The sequence below is a fragment of the Myxocyprinus asiaticus genome, chromosome 5 (assembly GCF_019703515.2).
Source record: "Myxocyprinus asiaticus isolate MX2 ecotype Aquarium Trade chromosome 5, UBuf_Myxa_2, whole genome shotgun sequence".
Classification (NCBI taxonomy): domain Eukaryota; kingdom Metazoa; phylum Chordata; class Actinopteri; order Cypriniformes; family Catostomidae; genus Myxocyprinus; species Myxocyprinus asiaticus.
The window spans coordinates 53154654-53177330 of record NC_059348.1 but is presented as its reverse complement, the minus strand read 5'-3'; the positions used below and the strand labels follow the sequence as shown (position 1 = coordinate 53177330).

Genomic DNA, 22677 nt, shown 5'->3' with positions numbered 1-22677 from the left:
CATAAGGGATTTTATGAAATCCGAAAAAAATACCTTCGGAATCAAGACATCTTAAAAAGTGGCCTTTAATTTTTAGTAATTAAAAACGTTTATATAAATGTATTTTTCATGCATCATCCAATATATCATTCAGTAGATCAATACAAAAATGTTGACTATCAATTCAACTCAAATGTCAAAAATAAGACATTACTGAATAATTTTAAATGTTGGATACAGTTGAGACCAGCATCAAAAGAAATTTTCATTTAAACCTCATCAAAAGAAAGCTTTATTTGTAGTCTTGTTTAGTTGTTTATCCGTTGTTTCTCTTCGACTCAGTGTCATGGGCTTTGGGACGAGGATGACCCTAAACAGTCACGTAAGGAGGCCTGTCCTCATCGGGATGAGTCTGAGGACGAGGGGAAGATGACGGTAGCGATTCCGGCTGAGGAAGATAAGAAGAGTTCTCCAGCATACACGCTCAAATCTGTGAATTTTGGAAAGTCTGTGGATTCATCGCAGGTGCATGTACTCATTCATTATCCTGAGCAGCAACCTCATCTGCGACGACAGAGCACCAGCAGAGGGTCGCGCCTCTCCCGGCGTTCGTCTGTACGCACCAAACGAGGTGAGGACTTTAAGGGTGCAATCAGTGATTTATTTATTCTTTATTTTTTGCTAGTTTCTAAACTTTTAAACAGAAATATCAAAAGTAACAATGTAATCAGTTACTTTGAACAGACGTTACATTACATAATGTATTGCGTTACTCAAATTGACACTGTTCGAAACAACATTTGCTGGTGATCAGCCATGATGTCTGGGTTTGTTTGTTGACGTTTGATAGCTGGTTTCTTCACAGGCAGTACGAGCATACGGAATAGCATTTGTAGAGAAGACAGCAAGCCGGAAATACCGCAGAAAAGTCGTAAAGAAATGATAATTGAGAAGATTCGAGAACAAATGATTAATGTGAAGGTTTACATCCTCAAGAAGTAAGTGTGTGTATGCTTGTGTATTTGTGTGTTTTTCTTGTTGAATATCGTGTTTCTCTCATTTGTCTGAATGTTGTTTGATCTTCTCCATTCAGGTTGGTTGAGTTCTATAAGCCCATTCATCAGTTCTTCTATTATCTGATCCACCCCGAGTACAGCGCGGTGACGGATGTCTACGTCTTCATGTTTTTGGCTGACACAGTTGATTTCATCATCATTGTCTTCGGCTTCTGGGCATTTGGGGTAAATTTTAAAGTTTGGGAAGGATGTTGGGGGCAATAAATAACAATTATTTAAAGGAATATTATGTGTTTTTATTTTTATGTGTTCTCATTCCTTGTTTATTTAAAAAAAATAAAAAAAAATAAAAAATAATTGTGGTTACAGTAAGGCACTTAAACAGTAAGGAAGTTAATGGGGCCAGTCCAAAAATGCTAAAATACATAAGTTTCAAAAGTATAGCCACAAGATGTAATCATTATACATGTTAACATGATTTTAGTGATGTAAAAATAGCTTACTAACCTTATCTGTGTAAAGTTATATCAACTTCTTCATGAGTGATTTTATCACACCAAGATCCATATTTCAAGAGCGCTATGCCTTAAAGGAATATTCCTGGTTCAATACAAGTTAAGCTTAATCGACAGCATTTGTGGTATAATGTTGATTACCACAAAAATGTATTTTGACTCGTCCCTTCTTAAAAAAACAGCAAAAATGGAGGTTACAGTGAGGCTCTTACAATGGAAGTCAATAGGGCTCATTTTTGGAGGGTTAAAAGGCAGAAATGTGAAGCTTATAATTTTATAAAAGCACTTGCATTAATTCTTCTGTTAAAACTTGTGTATTATTTGAGCTGAAAGTTGTTTACATTGTAATTTTTACAGTCATTTTAGGGTTTTAGGTTTGATGACATGCGATCCGTCATACGCACAAAGTAAGTGGGCATGGCCATGAAGTTTTGATATCTTCATGTAAGCATGTGTTAACTCTAGGCGAAAGTGGGCTGGTGAAATCACTGCACAAAGCGCTAATGGGCTGGGTTGAGTGCAATTTAATTCTGAGGTCCTTCTCTAGTTATTGCACCATCTGCGTCCTGTTATATAGTCTGTTACTGATCAAGCAGTGAGGATATAAATGTGGTAGTGTAAATGGGAAGAACAGAAATATGGAACATTTACAGTATGTCTTTCGTTCTTTTACGCAATAACTACATACTTGCTGTGAACTCTCGTTTTGTCTTCCATTGTTCCACTGCTATGGAACGCTTAGTTCGCTTAGTGCGCGTAGAGTAAGTGCTTAGTGCGCATACAATTAGTGCGCTCATGAAAATTTGGATAAGACGTAGCACACTTTGCGTTGCATAAAGGACTCATGATGCAAGTGGATCAAATGCGCAAGTGCAGAATGCGCAAGAGCCCAGAATACTGTTGTGTAACTTTAAATACATTTTAGAAACATGACATGTGCATACAGCATGTAAATGTAAATCTGTAGCAGACGTGTTCCACAGATGAAAGAAAATCATATGGGTTTAAACCCTTTTTTTTTTTTGAGGAACTATCCCTTGTTTTCTCACAGAAACATCAGGGAGGTGCTGACATAACTTCCACTTTGTCAGAAGATCAAGTTCCCGGGCCGTTCCTCGTCATGGTTCTGATCCAATTTGGCACTATGGTGGTGGATCGAGCCCTGTATCTCCGCAAAACAGTGATGGGAAAAGTGATTTTCCAGGTCATCCTCGTGTTTGGAATCCATTTCTGGATGTTCTTCATCTTGCCAGGAGTCACAGACAGGTAAAGGAATGCTGGGAACACTTGAGAGGGAAGTAATTAACAAATCACTTAACAAGGAAGTCAATGGTGCTTTCTGAAGTGTTTAAACACAGAAATGTGAAGCTTGTATTTTTCTTCACTGCAAATATTTTTTCCAAATGTATCCAAACATCCCTAAAATAAGACATGCTTACTTTATGCAAAGTGGAATGAAGACTTTTCTACTGTCTTTTATCTCTCCTTTGCAGGCGTTTCAGTCAGAACACTATAGCTCAGTTGTGGTACTTTGTGAAATGTATTTACCTCAGCCTGTCAGCATATCAGATTCGATGTGGCTATCCAACTCGCATCCTGGGCAACTTCCTCACCAAGAGCTACAACTACGTCAATCTCTTCCTCTTCCAGGGGTGAGTTTAGAGGGCGATGTCATATGAGATTTAAGTAAACATCACAGAATCTGCTCCAGCTTCCTCAGTCAGAGATAAAAGGTGAGGATCGAGTGGATAGAAATGTTTTTAACAACATCAGGGGCCCTATTTTAAGAGCGCTAGCATTAAGCAAAGCGCTCTGCCATAAGTCATAAGCTCAAAGTCAGTGGGCATGGCCATGAAATTTTGGTATTTTCGTGTAAGCATGTGCTAAGTCTAGGCGCAAGTACGTTTGGCGAAATCACCCGCGCAACGTGCAAATGGGCTGGATTAAGTTCAATTGAATTCTGAGGTTCTTCTCGGGGATTTCCACCTTTTGTGTCCTATTATAGTCCATAACCTGTCAAGTACCAGTGAAATAAACAAAGACAGCACATTCATAAGAAGTTGGTAGTGTAAATGGACTGTATGCAATGAATTAGAAGAATAGAAAATGTGCATTAATCCTTGATGAAAGCCAGGCATATTTCTATGTTGGGACAATAGGTTCATTCGAATCAGCAATGATTGCGGTGGACCAGTCGTGAGGGCTAACAAGAGACTGAACCAAGGCATTGCTGGCCTGCAGGGAACTGTTAGGATGAGCCTGTTTTGCCTTTCCTGTACATGGTTCAGGATGGCCCAGAGAAGTGGAAGGGCAGGAAAAGCATATAGCAGTAGATCTGGCCACTCGTGAGCCAGAGCATCCTGACCTAATGCCACCTGTTCCTCCTGTGACAGCAGACAATGTGTAGTCGCCTTGCTGGCAAAGAGGTCCACTGACGCTGTCCTGTATATCTCCCAAATTGACTGAATAACTGCTCTGTGGAGACACCACTCCCCTGGCTTTGGACAAGAGTGGGAGAGTGAATCTGTCACATTGTTGCAGTGACTGGGAATGTGCATCACTCTGATCGACAGGAAGTGTCTGACTGCCTACAGCAGCAATACCCATGTTAGCTGGAGGCATGGTAGAGATCTCATTCCACCTTGGTGATTGATGAGGAACACAACTGTGGTGTTGTCCGTCTGCACCAGTATGTGTCTCCCTGACAGCTCCAGTTTGAGAGACTCTGAGTTAGAAGTACTGCCAACAGCTCCAAAAGGTTGAAGCTGCTAGCCGTGTACTCCACCTGCCCTGAATGCCCCGATGTTGCCACAGTCCACCTCATCCCGTGAGGGAAGAATCTGTGGTTACCAACTCCCTACGTGCAGGGGGCGACCTGATCTGCACACCCTGTCGAAGAAACTTTCCCTGTCAGAGCACAAGGAAGGGGGAAGAGCTGGTGTGACCCGCACTAGGATAAGCCGAATGTGAATTGCCGACAGACGTCTGGCTATTATCCAATGCTGGAATGGGTGTAGGTGTAACAGCCCTAGATGAATGACCGCTGAGGCCGCAGTGAGTAGTCCAGCCAGTCCTAAAAAGTTGATGTAGGCAGCCTGCGTCGAACATGGAACTTTGCTACGGGCCTCTGTACAGTTCGACCCATGCACTGTGAGAGTAGACTTCATTGTTCTGGAGTCCTGGCGCATGCCCGGGAAGCACACAGACTGACGAGGAACAAGGCAAATATTCTGTAGATTCACCTTCAGCCCTAAGGCTGTGACATGTTCTCGTTGGTGCCACATGTTGCAGACAGCATGCTGAGGTACAGTAGCCCATCGTCCAAGTACGGAAGGACCAACATGCCTTCCCGCTGCAATGGTTCCAGTGCTACCTTAATGCACAGTGTGAGTACTTGGGGGGGAAAGGGACAGTCCAAATGGAAGAATGCAATACTGGTATGTCTTTACCTGAAATGTAAACTGAAGAAACCGTCTGTGATGGGGTGCAATGGGGATGTGAAAGTATGCATCTTTCAAATCCACAGAGTTGAACCATGTGCCGGGCTCCACAGCACACAGAATATCTGTCATACGCAGCATGCGACTGCATGTGGTTGGGGGTCGAGCAGGTGGCCACAAGAGTGAGCCCCGTTACTTCTTGACGAGGGAGTACCAGCTCGAGCAGTCTGGGAGCGAGGTTTGGCTGCATGCACTCTATGCTCAAGAGCTTCCTGGGCAGCTGGCCAAAGACCAGCTTTTGACAGCTTAGACTGTGCCAGCCACACTTGTCGTCTAGCCTGCATGAGGAGACAAAGAGCCTTCCCACTTGAAAAAGCAATTGGCCCCAAAGCCTGTAAGGAAGCATCAAGTAAATCTGAGGCTACGCAGTCCGATGGGGCTGCAGTCATGGAAGAATGGAGTGCAAGCAACAGGTGGGCCATGGAATTTCCCACCCAGCTAAAGCCTGAGACAGTGTTTTATATCCTGACTAACAGGTTATCTGTACGCCTGCATTCCGGGCTGGGGCAGTGGAGATTTTGTCTGAGGGCCTCATCCAGGGACACTACCAAGGAAGATATAAATAGCTCTACCGGAGGCATATTACCAAGGCCCCTTTCCTGGGCCTCAGCCATTGCCACTAGTGTACGTGCCACCTGATTAGGCCTGGTCAAAGTAGCTGACCGAAAAGCCAAAAAAATTACTCAGTGAAGTCAGGAAAGCTTGGCATTAGAAAATCATCAGGCCAGGAGACTGGATGGTGCAAAAGGTTCGAGGGCCCCAGCACAGGTGAGGGTGTGTCCAAATTCAACCTGGCTAGTGCCATCTTAAGTGTGTCCTGTAATGATTACACTACTGATGATTCAGCACCACGGAGGTTTGAACCCTCTATGGGACTGGGAATCTAGAGATGGCGTGTCATCCAAAAGAGGGTAATGGTCCTGCTCAACTGTAACTAGGGAGTCCAAGGCAGCCAGAGACACAGTGTCAAAGTCCTCCCTGGATGCCGACTTGCACCTGGGCAAGGGACAAGTAGGACTGCACAACCCTGTACCCTCACCCACATCCTGGTTGGTGGCAGGAAAATAGACTGCCAATAAGGCCTGAAGTCCCTGAACTGTGTTCGCAAGCTCAGTCACTTGGTTTGCCAACATAGCCAAGGAGGCCTGTTTTTTTCTTTAAAGACCCTTCAGCCTTATCTGCTGGCTGTTTGTTGCTAAACGGTAGAGCTGAAGTCCTGGTGGGTGGAGGGATGTGCTGAAAATCAGGGTCCAGTTTTGCAAGCCAATGCTGCCTTACCTCCAGTTGCATTAAACTACACTCAGAGCAGGGATCTACTAAAGCCTCTTTGAGATGTCCAATGCCCAGACAGGTGGGGCATTGGATATGGGTGTCCATAAGATCCATAGGCCCAGAGCAGACAGAGCATGAGGCAGCCACCTATACCAATAAATGGAGAACCCTGGTCAATCAATGGGTTCACAACTGGAAATAGCGGAGTATTATAAAGCCACAAACAATCAAGCGACGATGTTTTGCGATTAAGATCGTTACAGCCACGGCAACCGCATGTTACACTGGATGAGACTCTGCTCAACCAGTAAGCATTCGTCAGGCAGGTTATAATAACAGTATGTAAACAACAGTTAAATACTGTAAAAATGCATTAATAAGAACCCTTGTTAACCACTGAGTTCCTGAAAATAACACTCACCTTAATACCACTGGCAATTGAATACCACTGACTAGACACCCTGGATAACCAATGGGTCCCTTAGTCAGGTAAAGACCCACGCAGCCATATCCCTATGAGGCTCACATCCAAATTCCAGCGATGAGGAGAAAAATGCTTCTTTAATCCATTGTTTAAATCCAATTTTTCAAATCCAATGTTTCCCGGATACACAGCTATAGCGGGGAGCTAACTGCTAACCCAAAAAACTGTGCACGCTCGAGCAAGATCTCCGGCAAGAATGACAAAGAGTCAGACCATGACGTGAAGGGAAACATATATGGCTTCTGACACGTCATTGGTCAGGGTCACATGTGACAAAACAATGCGAGATTCTCGATATCATGCGCGAGCGCACAACTTTTTCCACTATGTTAAACCCTCTCTGGCGGTCTGGAACTATGAAATAGAACTCTGATTAATTTTAGTGTGTCAGTTCTTTCGGAAAGTTCACGTTAATGAACCGGTGAAAATAAATAATTTGCTTGTATTTAGCATTTGGAACTCTGATTCATTTTAGTGAGTTGGTTATTTCAGACCGTTTATGTTAATTAACTAATTCACATAAACGATTCACTGATTCACTTGAGCTCCGCTCTGCGTTCAAGGGACTTTGCCTTCTTTTTTGAAGCGAAATATTTTGGTAATTACATCTCTTTATCACTGTATTTCAAATCAGTTCTATAAAATGGGGTGTTTTCTGTTGTGTATACAGTTATAAATGTATGTTCAATTTAATGTTGTCACCCTATCCTTTTAACCCTTTAGGTAAAATTGGAGTGCAGTACAGTAGTAAGAACAGTTGATTGTTTGACATAACCGATACACAGCACTGTGATCATTGGTTAAGTGCATTTTTTGTACTCAAGGTTTCGTCTGATCCCGTTCCTGACGGAGTTGCGAGCTGTGATGGACTGGGTTTGGACGGACACGTCTCTTAGTCTGTCCAGCTGGATCTGTGTGGAGGACATCTATGCACACATCTTTATCCTCAAATGCTGGAGAGAGTCTGAGAAGGTAAGAGAGTGAGACAGCATAATAAACCCTACTGAATCTTACATAAGCAGATAAGTACGATCTCAGGCAGCATTCTAACTGAAATGACACTCTTAAGTGACTGATTTGGAAAGCTCTACAGTACATAGACAGCAATACTGTGTGTGGGACTAAAAGCATTCCTCACACGATTCGCACGGGAGACTTTACTCATAATTGATTCTAACAGTTTGCCGTTAACATACATTTTGGTAAGATAAAGACATACCACACACAAACTTTGGTAAAATAGTCAATTTTAAATATATTAATTATTTTGGGACTGCCTTCTCTGTAAGGTACATAATTGATGCTGCATACGTTTTCAAGAAGAGATCTAAGAACACAGCATAATTATGCTTCCTACCTTTAGAAACCTTTTAGCCTTCGCATCAGGAACATTTCAATAATTAAAATGCTGTCTATGTAGGCAGCTCACTAGGTTCTGAAAAAGACCCAGCGTTTGTGTGTGTGTGTGTTGTGATGTGTTGCAGCGTTACCCTCAGCCTTGCGGGCAGAAGAAAAAGAAGGCTGTGAAGTATGGAATGGGTGGAATGATTGTGATGCTGCTCATCTGTATCGTCTGGTTCCCTCTGCTCTTCATGTCGCTCGTCAAATCTGTTGCAGGAGTCATCAACACTCCACTGGATGTCTCTGTCACTCTTACCCTTGGCGGATTGCAGGTGCACTTTACATTCAAGACAACAAAACATTCTTAATTTTCCAATGTGTAATGTACAGTACATGGTTGGTTTCATGGTTTTACTTTTATTAAACCCAGAGGAAAAATGTTTATTGCTCGGAGGTTGCTCTTTTATAGCTCAGGAGACTTATGGAGCTCTCAGCTGTGTTTTATTTAAGTTTCAACTTTGTGGCAGATGTTTCTCCTAAATTCCTTACAAGAGAACACATTTTATTGCTCAGATGTTGCTCTTTCATAAATCAGAAGACTTTTTTGAGTTCTCAGTTATGTCTCATTTACAGTAGGTATCAACTTTGTCTCAAATGTTTCTCAAAAAATTCCTTAAGAGAGAAAACTTTTTATTTTTCTCAGAGGTTTCTCTTTCATAGCTCAGGAGATTTCATTGAGGTCTCATTTAGGTACCGCTTGTCTTAAATGTTTCTCCTAAAATTCCTTAAGCGAGGAAACACATTTTTGCTCATAGGTTGCTTTTTCTTAACTCAGGAGACTTCAGTGAGTTCTCAGTTATGTCTCATTTAGATATCAACCTTGTCTCATATGTTTCTCCTAAAATTCCTTAAAGAGAGAAAATGTTTTATCGCTCAGATTAACATTTACATTTATGCATTTGGCAGATACTTTTATCCAAAGCGACTTACAGTGCACTTATTACAGGGACAATCCCCCTGGAGCAACCTGGAGTTAAGTGCCTTGCTCAAGGACACAATGGTGGTGGCAGTGGGGATCAAACCGGCAACCTTCTGCTTACAAGTTCTATGCTTTAGCCCACTACGACACCACCACTCTATTCCAGATGTTGCTCTTTCTTAACTCAGGAGACTTCATTGAGTTCTTAAATATGTCTCATTTAGGTATCGGCTTGTCTCCAATGTTTCTCCTAAAATGAATTATGAGAGTACACATTTTATTGCTCAGAGGTTGCTCTTTCTTAACTCAGGGATATCAACTTTGTCTCAGATGTTTCTACCAAAATGTGTAAAGAGAGTAAACATTTTGTTTCTCAGAGGTTGCATTTTCATAGCTCATGAGACTTAATTGAGTTGCCAGTTATGTCTCATTTAGGTTTCAACTTTTACTCAGATGTTTTCTAAAATTCCTTTAAGAGAGAAAATATTTGCTTTTTCATAGCTCAGGAGACCTCACTGAGTTATCAGTTATGTCTCATTTAGGTATCGGCTTGTCTCAGATGTTTCTCCTAAAATTCTTTAAGAGAGTAAATATTTAATTGCTCAGAGGTTGCTCTTTCTTAACTCAGGAGACTTAATTGAGTTCTCAGTTATGTCTCATTTAAGTATCAACATTGTCTATGACAGGGACTAAAAACTAATGTTTTTTTTTTTGTTTGTTTGTTTGTTTGTTTGTTTGTTTGTTTAATTTTGGTTCATTCCAAGCAAAAACTGTATTTTTTCGTTCTGGTTCAGAAGTTCCGCAGCCTCCTTTCCAAAAGGCTACCGTTAGAACATAATAAAAAAACGGTTAATAACATTCTTTTTAAAGTGACAGTACTCTGCGCTAAGGAGCGGGTGAAATACTGATTACAGTGTTACCAAATCTCGCAAGAGAAACAAGCAACCTCATCTGGAAAAACAAGCCCAAAATAAGCCACTTGCCACACCAAAATAAGCGAAAATAAGCAATTAAATTTTTTCCTGTGTGGTGGATTTATTACTATAGAAAAACAAGCATAACGTTAATTAACAGTGAAGTATCATTTTAATTATAGATGTGCTTAATTCAAAACACTGCAGCATCAAATCTATATTAATGCATCATATCTAACAATAATTCAGTGAAGACTTGGAAACAACTGACAAATGTTCTTTTTACCTCTAATAATGTTTTCCTTGTATCTAAGCACAGTATGAGAAATGTTCTCTTCTGAAAGACTAGAGGGGACACATGTGAGATTACTGGGGTCGTTCTCTCAGGAGAAACATCCGAGAAGCAGGAGAATTGAGCAAAATTTTCTGAATGAATTAATTTAATGTCATTGCTGTTTATGACAAACAATTGGGATCTTAAAGAGACTTTTGGTTTTTCTTTCCTGTGGGAACGCCTACCATCGAAAATTATAGCTGAGGTGTGTCAATTCTAATCCCTCTGTTTGCCATTGGTTGAAAAACAGATAGTCCCGACTCAAACACACTATTGGTTGAGCCAGTGTTGCGGTGTTGGTCTGGTCAGGAAGCTCAAACAAGCAAAGTATTGTTTTTAAAACGTCACAGAGACACAATGTCTACACTTTTCAGGGAAATCAGCCAATGAATGGCTTACTTATAGTTGTCTCTGCATATTAAACTGGGATTCAAGAAACCATTTTAACCGTTTGTTACATTCTGTTGTTTTGTTTTGCAGCCGATCTTCACAATGAGTGCTCAGCAGACCCATCTAAAGAATGTCAGTTTTGATGACTTTAAGGCATTCAAACAGGGTTACAGATCTAATGCAGTAAGTAGTTTAAATAGTTTACCTAGTGTTCATTTTTTAATTACTGGGGGTCCTTTGCATTAACAATGCCAATAATGTAAAAAAAAAAAAGCTACATTGCTCCGATGTCAATACAGTCACTGATAAATTGTGGATCAGTAATTGTTTCTAACTATAAATTAGTCAAATTAAAAAGTGTAAAGATGTTGCTGTTTTTTTCCTGTAGGGTGCCATGCAGTTCCTGGAAGCGTATGTTCATGAGGACTTGAGAATAGCAGATCTGAAAGGCAGTTCTAATTCGCTGTGGACCATCAGCCCTCCCAGCAGGGTCAACCTCATTGAGATGCTCAATGAGACTGGGAAGGAATTTCCACTCACCATCACCTGGTCCATACAGAGGTACATTGGTCCAATTCATCAGTAGGTGTGACCTGGAGCTCCACTTAAGATCAGTCAACATGAACACACCGGCTTGCAGAGTTTTCAAGCTGGTGCAAACCAATGTACATCTGCAGAGCCATTTTCCAATAAACATATTGTTGGATTTTTTAAATTATTTTTTTTAAAATTCAAAATCTGTCTATAGTGTTGTCTGTATTGTTTAAATTGTTTTTTTGTTTTGTTTTTTTTTTCATTAGAAATCTCACTTTAGGTGCCAAAGCTGAAACTGCCACAGGCAAACACAATATCAAACTCGACGAAAGCACCAGACGCAAACTAGGAAATCTGCTAAATGACACTGTAAAAAAGGATGAACCTGTGTAAGTTCAAGCTTCTAAACTCTCTCTCTCTCTCTCTCTCTCTCTCTCTCTCCACTGTATAAGTATTTAGCAAATACCTAAACAGGTAGTTAAAAGGATAGTTCACTCAAAAATGAAAATTCTGTCATCATTACTTGACCTCATTTTGTTCCAAATCCATAGAAATTTCTCTCTTGTGTGGAACACTAAAGAAGACGTTTGGCACAATGGTAGTCCCGTTCATCATTTACTTTCACTGCTTGTTTTTTCCATACAATGACAGTGAATGGTGACCGAGGATAAAGTTCTGCTTAACATCTCCTTTTGAATTCCACAGAAGAAATAAAGTCATACAAGTTGGCAAAAACATGAAGGTGAGTAAATTATGACAGAATTTTCATTTTCAGGGGAACTATCCTTTTAAAGGAATGTTCCGGGTTCAATACAAGTTAAGCTCAATCAACAGCATTTGTGGCGTAATATTGATTACCACAAAAATTCATTTTGACTTGCTTTTATAAAATTATAAGCTTCACGTTTTTGCCTTTTAAACCCTCCAAAAATTGGCTCCATTCACTTCCATTGTAAGTGCCTCACTGTAACCTCCATTATTGCTTTTGTCAAAGAACATGAGGGACGAATCAAAATTCTTTTTTGTGGTAATCAACATTATACCACAAATGCTGCTGATTGAGCTTAACTTGGAATATTCCTTTAAGAGTTCAAGTCAATGCTACCAGTTTAAAGTTGACAAAATGCACTGAAAATTAACAGATGAAATCCTGTGAGAGAGGACCTTGCTTAATATGTATATTAAAGATGCATTAGATGATATTTTGAATATTGTGCATGTATATTATTAATCAGGAGTGATTAGTTTTATGGCATGGTTAGATCCAGTTTCTTTCTGTAAGACAGCGGTGCATGGAATGGCATTCATCTCTATAGAATGATGAGTTTAAAAGAGAAATGTGTTTCTTTTTGCCCATTTTTAAAACTAACATTTTACTTGCAAGTGTACACAATACTTAAAAAAAGACACTGTACAGCAATTTCCACACTCATTAAGGAGCATATTATTGAACTGCTCCAGTAATAAGTCAATTTCCTTTTCTTAAGGATTAGACTGCAGTAATGACTGCTGAAAATGGGACTTTGCCATTGTGGGTAAAAAGTGAACATTAAAACACTTATTTGAAACAGTAATAATAATTTACAACATTAATAATGTTTTTGACAGTATTTTTGAGAGAGAGCAACTTAAATCAAATCAAAGGCCTTTTGTGGGTTTGTTTACATTTGAATTTTTGACAGCTGGAGTTTGAATTAACGAGCATTCCATTGACCCATTTGAACATTCCGTCACTGTAGGTCTATGGAACTTTTCCTATTTTTGATTGTCCGCTGTGTGAAAGTCTGATCAATTAGAAAAGACAGCACACTATTCCAAAACAGTCTGAAGGTCTGTGCCCAGTTTGGTGGATGTAGATTGAAAGCTCTAGGAGGAGTTAGAGTTAGACATTTTATTCTTGGTTTTGGGATTTTTGAGAGGTTTGAAGAGAAACAGTATGTTGGCTTCATCAAGCCAGGCTTTTAAAACCATGTTACTTGTGAAAAGAGGCTTAGAGAATCTGCAAAGTGGACCAGACTTTGTGCTGTGAAACTGCTTCTTTATTATACATTTCTTTAAAAAAAAAAAAAAAATTGGGCTAAATGGTAAATTCCAATTTTTTTTTTTTTTTTTTTTTAAAGGATCATCAAAAATATTTTTCCAAGATACATCAGAGCACCAAGCAACTCCAACGCCAAACCTATTGGCCAGCTTTATCACGGTAATACACCAGTTATATCTGTCATATTAAGACCTTTAATATGGCTAGGTTTGCTGTGTCATTCTACAGCCATCATAAGACTTAAAAATTGCCTCTTTCTTTTCTCCGCCCTTCTCTAAGATGCCAAATTTATGGACATCACGCTGTCTCTCAAAAAGTCTAAAGAAAATAGTTCCAATGGCATTCAGGAGTGGTGGATAGTGAATCAGACTGAACCTGGACCGCTAGAGAAACTTAAACCATCTAAAAAACAAAATGATTCGCATCTGGAGATTTATGTCTTTAGTGACCAAGTCAGTCCACCGAGTCTGGGTTTTCTAGCTGGTTACGGGTAAGTAACAGAAAAAAAGCACATTACTGCTTCTGTATAGTGTTTATTACTTTTAGTTTTATTACTTGCTTTCTAAAGACTACAAAACAATTTCAACTAAATTGAAAATGTTTTCTCCAATTCTATATCATTACTGTAATAGAGGGTAGAATAAAGATTTGCTGTCAACTTAATGCAAGTCATGTCATTTTTATTTGTATAGCGCTTTTCACAACAGTTTCAAAACTTTACAGAAAATTATGCTGTAACAGAAAAATAAACTGTAATGTCTGTAATGTCTTAAAAGTCTTCATTGTGCGGTTTGATAAAAAAAACGTGACTTTAGATTATGCCTTAAAAAATAAATTACATATACCTGTATATATATTATTTGTCTTTAGGCCCCCTAGTAAATATTTTCCAGATAATATTTGGACACACTTTATTTTACAGTGTTCATGTTATTGTGTATTTAAATAGATAATTAATTACTTATTAATACTGAATACTTTAATACATGTATTTGCCATGTAATTATTTTGTAGAGCTGCTTGTACTTACATATTGTTATTGTTATTACTATAGTAATTAATAATAGTAATGTATTATTTGTAACACTGACACTGTAAAATAAAGTGTTACCTGCAGTAATACATTAATAATTTCCTTTGGCTTTTTTACAATGACAATATAAAATGAATTATTAAATTTAGCAAATACCATGTTGTCATGGTGAAAAAGCACTTACTGTATAAATGGGTGTTTATATACGAAAATATATAGATGCCTTTATATTTCACAATCCCTCATATTTTGGGCTCCTTGGCATCAAAAAGTCTGAAACCATGTCTTAACTAGTCTTGATGCAATACATTTCCAAAGTCAAGTAATTATTCCAATATCAATGAAGTGAAAAAAAAAAACAAAAACAAAAAAACGTTCATTTGAAATATATTTTACATTTAACATACAGCTATGTGTAACGCAATTTTGGACCAATGAGATTTCATTATGGGTGGAGCTTCCCAACACAGTGCAGTGAATATTTAACATATGCAGTGAATTTGACAAAATATCTTGTCGCCGGTTGCAGTTGTGTCTGTTTAGGACAATAACTTATTAAAAAATGAATGTGAATGAAATTGATGTGAATTTGATTAAATTAATATTCCAGGTTCAATGCAAGTAAAGGTGAATCGACAGCATTTATGGCATAATATTGATTACTACGGTACAAAAATATCGACTTGTCCCTCCTTTTTTTAAAAAAAAGCAAAAATCAAGGCTACAGTGCGGCACTTACAATGGAAGTCAATGGGGCCAATCTGTAAACGTTAAAATACTCACTATTTAGTTTATTACAAGACATAAACAATATGGGTGTTAACATAATTTTAGTGTGATGAAATCGCTTACTAACCTTTTCTGTGTAATGTTATAGCCAATTTTACAACTTAGTTGCCTTGGCAATGTAACATCACCAAACCCTAAAACGACTGTAAAAATTATGATTTACGCAACATTACAGCTAAAATAATACACAAGTTCAAACAGGATTAATGTAAGTGCTTTTATAACATTATAAGTTTCACATTTCTGTCTTTAAACCCTCCAAAAATTGGCCCCATTCACTTCCATCGTAAGTGCCCTTCTGTAACAATGATTTTAGCTTTTTTTAAAGAAAAGGAGGGATGAGTTGAAATTCATTTTTTGGTAATCAACATTATGCCATAAATGCTGTCGATTGAGCTTAACTTGTACTGAACCCGGAATATTTCTTTAAGGCAATGTGGATTCAGTTAAACTGAATTTAATTCATTTGGATTGTGTTGAGCTGAATGTAACTTGCCTGTACGCAGGATTATGGGTCTATACATGTCGGTGGTTCTGGTTATTGGAAAGTTTGTGCGAGAGTTCTTCAGTGGAATCTCACACACCATCATGTTTGATGAGCTGCCGAATGTGGACCGCATTCTCAAACTCTGCACCGACATCTTCTTGGTCCGAGAGACGGGCGAACTGGACCTGGAAGAAGACCTGTACGCCAAGCTCATCTTCCTCTACCGTTCTCCAGAAACCATGATCAAATGGACCAGAGAAAAGAACAAGTGAAGATGAGACTGGACACCTTCGGATTAACTCGGAAGTGCGACAAGCTCCAAACTAACCACGAAAAGCGCAAAGCAGGAATTTTGCTACCAGGTTTGTGAGCGTACAGTTGGACTGAACTAAAGAACTGTTGTTCTGATAAAAAAAAAAAAAAACACTGGCACTCACACTGTACCACATGACTGGACAATAGCATTATTGTTTTCACCCAGTGGACAAGGTCTCTGGATTGCTGTCTCTAATGCTTTTTTTTTGTTTTGTTTTGTTTTGTTTTTTGAGGGGCTTCTTTTTGATAAGTGATGAACTTTGGGGCTTTCAGGCATGCATCACTTTAAATACAACCTTTGACCTTTGGGAGTGCATGCAACATGGGGGTGGTCCTGATGACCTCTTGACCCTCAGACTAATGGCGGATAGACTAAAATCTTGCCGTGATCCAAAACCAAAGCCCAACGGGGTGCTGAGAATGATGTGACAATTTATATGCCTTATTTTATTTGTACAATCAACTAAATGCATCATTATTCAACACCTTTCTCAGGAATACAAACGGATCATTTCATCACATGGAAGCATCTACTTTTTCGTGTATGAACAAGTACGAAAAGGAGCATACCCAATAGTAATAACTTTCTTCCTTTGAGACTTTAAATATATCGTCTGTAATCTATGAATACAGATTTGGGACAAACAGAGGACTTTTAGTGTTTTATAAGGTCTGAAGAAGTATATTGAGTTTTTTCGTAATTCAAGGGAGATTGTTGTTGCACTACAATTAACGGCAATTTCAGCAATTCTGGATTACTATTATTAGTGCAGAATTTAGAATCAGCAGAATTGCAGTTTCGTAAAATTTCGTAAAACCACTTGGGTAAATTATCGAAATGCATCAAATTGGATAAAAACTCATTTTAAGAACAATTTCCAGAGAAATTCGTTCTGGTCATTGGGTCCCATTCTTGAAACACAGGCAGAACGCATTTGTGTAAATTGTTCATTAAAACAATTCTCATGTTAATTGTTACAATGCAACAATTTGTGTAAAACATTTTAACAAACAATATCCACAGAAATTCGTTCTGGTCACTGGGTACCATTTAGGAAACATTGGCAGAACGCATTTGTGGATAAATAGTTACAATTCAACAATTTACGTAAAACATTTTTTACAAACTATTTACACAATTTAATTTTGGTCATTGTGCCCCCTTAATAAAATACCAGCAGAATGAATTTGTTTTAACTGTTCATACAAACATTCTCGAGTTAATTGTTACAATGCAACAATTTATGTAAAATGTTTTCACAAATAATTTACAAAGAATTTTTGTCTGGTCATGCAGCCTCATTTATGAAACACAAATGGAAACAAAATTCTGTGTAAATTGTTTGTAAAATATTCTCGCATAAATTGTTACAGTGCAACAATTTACTTACAAATGTTTTCACAAACAATTTACACAGAATTTAGTTTTGGCCATTGGGCCCCAATCATGAAATCTGAGCAGAACGAATTTGTGTAAACTGTTTGTAAAACCATTATTGCGTAAGATTTTACAATGCAGCAATTGATGTAAAAATGTTTTTAAAAACTATTTACAAAGAATTTTGCTCTGGTCATGTGGTCTCATTCATGAAACACGAGCGGAAACACAATTTGGTGTAAATTGTTTGTGAAAACATTCTTGCGTAAATTGTTACAATTTACGTTTAAAAAAAATTATAAACTATTTACACAGAAATTAATTCTGGGTATTGGCCATTGTTTATGAAATATTAGCTAAATGATTTTGTGTACATCATTTGTATGATTGTTACAATGCAACAATTTACGTTAAAATGTTTTTACACAAAATTTTGGTCTGGCATCATTCATGAAACACAAGCTGAAACAACAATTAGTTGAAAATTGTTCATAAAACCATTCTTAATAATGACACGTAATTTGTCACAATGCAACAAATTGTATAAAACATTGGTTTAGAAAAAAATTACTCACAAATTCGTTCTGCTTGTGTTTCATGAATGAGGCCCAATGACCATTTAAGTAGAATATATGACACGTGGAAACGGATAATAAATATTAGTTGTTAACAGGTAGATTACACTTGAAGGCATGAGAGATTCATAGATAGTTAGTGTTATTAAATATGCTTTGCATATTTAATAACACTGGGAGTTGTGCTCATCAGAAAGTTGTATGTACATGGGGAATAATCTGACTTACATTTGCACTACATCTATTTATTTGAGCAATATGATAGGCGGGTTTACAGTCAAGAATATGAAGTACATTTATGTCATACAACTTTGGCAGTCATACTCAGGAAAGAGCTTCCTCTGGATCAGAATATCATGGATATATTGTACCAGTGGAGTCTTTATTAGGTTGTACACTCCATTTGCCATTGCTTTACCATTGGAAAATGTATGATATGACTATTAATGTAAACTCCACTCTGATGGATTGTGGTTGTGATGCTTGAGGTGAAAAATGAATATTGTTTTAAGTCCAACAAAACATCCACCTCCAAACTATGCATTAAAGACAATGTAGCTTGGATGAAAAACTAATGTTTGACATGAAACGCTTTCATTATGTGTGCATAACTTTTCCAGCAACAAGAAAATAGGGGAAAAAGTTAACTGTGTACCTGGATGAAACAGGAAATGGGTTTAAATGAGTTTATTAACTTCAATAAAGCACACAAATAAAGGACAAAATGGCATTTTATTTTTGAGTTCCACTTTTAATTTATATACAATGGTGGCCAAAAGTTTGGAATAATGTACAGATTTTGATCTTATGGAAATTGGTACTTTTATTCACCAAAGTGGCATTCAACTGATCACAATGTATAGTCAGGACATTAATCACGTGAAAAATTACTATTACAATTTGAAAAAAAATGTTCAGAACTTCTTAAACTACTTCAAAGAGTTCTCATCCATAAATCCTCCGTGTACAGCAATGACAGCTTTACAGATCCTTGACATTCTAGCTGTCAGTTTGTCCAGATACTCAGGTGACATTTCACCCCACACTTCCTGTAGCACTTGCCAAAGATGTGGCTGTCTTGTCGGGCACTTCTCACGCACCTTACAGTCTAGCTGATCCCACAAAAGCTCAATGGAGTTAAGATCCAGAACACTCTTTTCCAATTATCTGTTGTCCAATGTCTGTGTTTATTTGCCCACTCTAACCGTTTCTGTTTCAAAAGTGGCTTTTTCTTTGCAATTCTTCCCATAAGGCCTGCACCCCTGAGTCTTCTCTTTACTGTTGTACATGAAACTGGTGTTGAGCGGGTAGAATTCAATGAAGCTGTCAGCTGAGGACATGTGAGGCGTCTATTTCTCAAACTAGAGACTCTGATGTACTTATCCTCTTGTTTAGTTGTACATCTGGTCTTCCACATCTCTTTCTGTCCTTGTTAGAGTCAGTTGTTCTTTGTCTTTGAAGACTGTAGTGTACACCTTTGTATGATATCTTCAGTATTTTGGCAATTACATGCATTGTATAGCCTTCATCCCTCAAAACAATGATTGACTGACGAGTTTCTAGAGAAAGCTGTTTCTTTTTTGCCATTTTTGACCTAATATTGACCTTAAGACATGCCAGTCTATTGCATACTGTGGCAACTCAAAAACAAACACAAAGACAATGTTAAGCTTCATTTAATGAACCAAATAGCTTTCAGTTGTGTTTGATATAATGGCAAGTGATTTTCTAGTACCAAATTAGCAATTTAGCATGATTACTCAAGGATAAGGTGTTGGAGTGATGGCTGCTGGAGGTAGGGCCCCCATGGATCAGACTTGTTGGTCCAGCTTATCCCATAGATGCTCAGTCGGACTGAGATTGAACTCTTGAACTTTGTCATGTTCCTCAAACCATTCCTGAAATTTTTTTTGCAGTGTGGCAGGGCACATTATCCTGTTAAAAGAGGTCACTGCTATCAGGGAATACCGTTGCCATGAAGGGGTGTACGTGGTCTGCAACAATCTTTAGATAGGTGGTACGTGTCAAAATAACATCCACATGAATGTCAGGACCTAAGGTTTCCCAGCAGAACATTGCCCAGAGCATCACACTGCCTCCACCGACCTGCCTTCTTCCCATGGTGCATCCTGCTGCCATCTCTTCCCCAGGTAAATGATGCACACACACCCGGCTGTCCACATGATCTAAAAGAAAATGTGATTCATCAGACCAGGCCACCTTCTTCCATTGCTCTATGGTCCAGTTCTGACACTAATGTGTCCATTGTAGGCGCTTTTTGGCGGTAGACAGGGGTCAGCATGGGTCAGCTGTCCTTTCTTGGACCACTTTTGGTAAGTACTAACCACTGCATACCAGGAACACCCCACAAGACCTGCCGTTTTGGAGATGCTCTGACCCAGTCGTCTAGCCATCACAATTTGGCTCTTGTCAAAGTCGCTCAGATCCTTACGCTTGCCCATTTTTCCTGCTTTCAACTCATAAAATTCAAGAACTGACTGTTCACTTGCTGCCTAATATATCCAACCCCTTGACAGGAGCCATTGTAATGAGATAATAAATTTTATTCACTTCACCTGGCAGTGGTTTTAATGTTGTGGCTGATCAGTGTATATTTTCACTAAATTTTGCATTAGATCTTTTTGTTAAGATAATTTCTAGTAATTAGAACATGTTTTGTTCTTTTTGGAACTTACTGATAGTAGGCTTTATTGACCTGACCTTATACAAGGGAAAGCCTCTGTATATTAGTTAACAAAGTTCTTACTCTTTGTGAGAATGTGAAAGTTCCAAAAACACATTGTTATAATATGAGAATAGTCAAGAATAGTTCAGAAGTTGCCTGGCATATCAAAGGGTGTTTGTGTGTGTTTGTTGTTTGAGTGTGAATGAGTGAATAGTTCCCAAAATACATTGTCCTAATATTTTTTCCAATGCCCTTTTGTTCCTATGGAGTCAAGAAAGGTTCAGAAATTGCCTGTAATGTCAAAGCACACATGCACATATGTGTTCATCTAATGGTTGGGCATTAACTGAGCACTCCTGAACAGACTGCCTGAACACTAATTTGTTTCTATTTTGTAACCTCGTCCATCATTCCTAATGGCTGGTAATTTCTGGCCGAGAACACAACAGGCGTGTGTAGACGGGCTGGTTTGAGTATTTCTGTAACTGCTGATCTCCTGGGATTTTCACACACAACAGTCTCTAGAATTTACTCAGAATGGTGCCAAAAACAAAAAACATCCAGTGAGCGGCAGTTCTGTGGACAGAAATGCCTTGTTGATGAGAGAGGTCAACAGAGAATGGCCAGACTAGTTTGAACTGACAAAGTCTACGGTAACTCAGATAACCACTCTATACAATTGTAGTGAGAAGAATGTAATGTCAGAATGCTATTCTGAGATGCGGGTTGGCGCTCTTTTGACGGCACGAGAGGGACCTACACAATATGAGGCAGGTGGTTTTAATGTTGTGGCTGATCGGTGTATATTTACCCACTGGAGTCATATGGATTACTTTTATGCTGTCTTTATGTGAATGTGGCAGTGGGGGCGCTTGCACCTGAGCTAGATTATGTTTAACACCTGTCTCTAATTCCAGTGAGCATGGGGAGAGCGGCATATAACCAGCCACGCCACCAGCAGCAGAGTGAGAGAGTCTGGCACAAGAAAGGCCACGGTGTACCCGAAGCTGAAGCGGTTTAATCTGTTATGTGTTTGAAGCTGATGTGTTGAGGTTATTACGTTCCTGTCAAGCTGATGTGTTTGTTTGACTACCTGCTGTGAATCTGACGAGTTGTGAACTTGAAAAACCTTGAAGTGGCCGATTATAAATCTTACCTGTGCCAGAAGAAACCCCGTTTCCCTGTGTCTACTTCCTTCCTGCTGTTGAGTTGTCTCACACTGGTGCTGAAACCCGGGATCCTGAAGTACGCCCCGTGGAGTCCTCGCAGTTGGCCGAGATCCTCAAGTCCCTTGCCGGCCTACACCAGTCACACCAACAGTCTCTGCTTGAGTTACGTCAAGACCAGGATCGTCGGTTCTTTGAGATCCTCAGAGCTCAGGCAGAGGACTGGCATGCGATTCGGAGCCTCCTCAGCCAGAAGAGAACCCCGGCCGCGTCCCCGGATAGCCACAGCCCCCTGCCCCCACCCACGCTCTTGAAGATGGGGGCAGATGATGACCCGGAAGCCTTCCTCAATTTATTCGAGCGCACCGCTGAGATCTGGAGCTGGCCGCGTGATCAGTGGGCGGCCAGGCTCCTCCCGTTGCTGTCCGGGGAAGCCCAGCTTGCTGCCCAACAACTGTCGTTGGCTAACCTCCTGGCCTATGAAGACCTCAAAAAGTCCATCTTGCAGTGGAATGGCCGCAGTCCAGAGCAGTACCACCAGCTCTTCCGAACCATGAAGCTGGAGAAGAGTGGCCGCCCGTTTGCCTTCACCCAGCGGCTCCGAGACGCTTGCCGGAAATGGCTGCTGCCGGGGGATCGCGATGTCGTGGGAGTTGTTGACCAGGTGGTGCTGGAGCAGCTAATCCATCGACTGCCAACAGGAATGGTGGAGTGGGTCCAGTGCCACCACCCCGTGTCGCTGGGGGAAGCTGTCCGACTGGCAGAGGACCATATGGTGGCGTACCCGAGGGCGGAAGAGCCCTCCCACTCTCTCTCCCCTTCCCCTGTGTTTTCCCCACTCTCTTCCCCCTCCCCTCTTTACTCTCACTCTGCTCTCTCCCCAGAGCCCATTCCTGCCCCACGGAGGTGAGGAGTCCCACCACCGAAGCCTGTTCCCCGCACGCAGGGT

General features: G+C 39.7%; 1 protein-coding gene across 1 annotated transcript in view; it reads left to right on the top strand.

The window, feature by feature from the left end:
- LOC127440425 (piezo-type mechanosensitive ion channel component 2-like) overlaps nt 1-18591 on the top strand; it is a 144868-nt gene extending 126277 nt beyond the window's left edge. The window contains exons 44-56 of the mRNA XM_051696980.1: nt 322-610; nt 845-977; nt 1073-1220; nt 2562-2776; nt 3004-3162; nt 7591-7738; nt 8251-8439; nt 10815-10907; nt 11113-11285; nt 11525-11647; nt 13379-13458; nt 13579-13789; nt 15628-18591. Of these exons, the coding sequence (XP_051552940.1) occupies nt 322-610; nt 845-977; nt 1073-1220; nt 2562-2776; nt 3004-3162; nt 7591-7738; nt 8251-8439; nt 10815-10907; nt 11113-11285; nt 11525-11647; nt 13379-13458; nt 13579-13789; nt 15628-15880 (2214 nt within the window). The 3' untranslated portion in view covers nt 15881-18591. The remainder of the gene's footprint in view (nt 1-321; nt 611-844; nt 978-1072; nt 1221-2561; nt 2777-3003; nt 3163-7590; nt 7739-8250; nt 8440-10814; nt 10908-11112; nt 11286-11524; nt 11648-13378; nt 13459-13578; nt 13790-15627) is intronic.
- The last annotated feature ends 4086 nt before the right edge of the window (nt 18592-22677 follow it).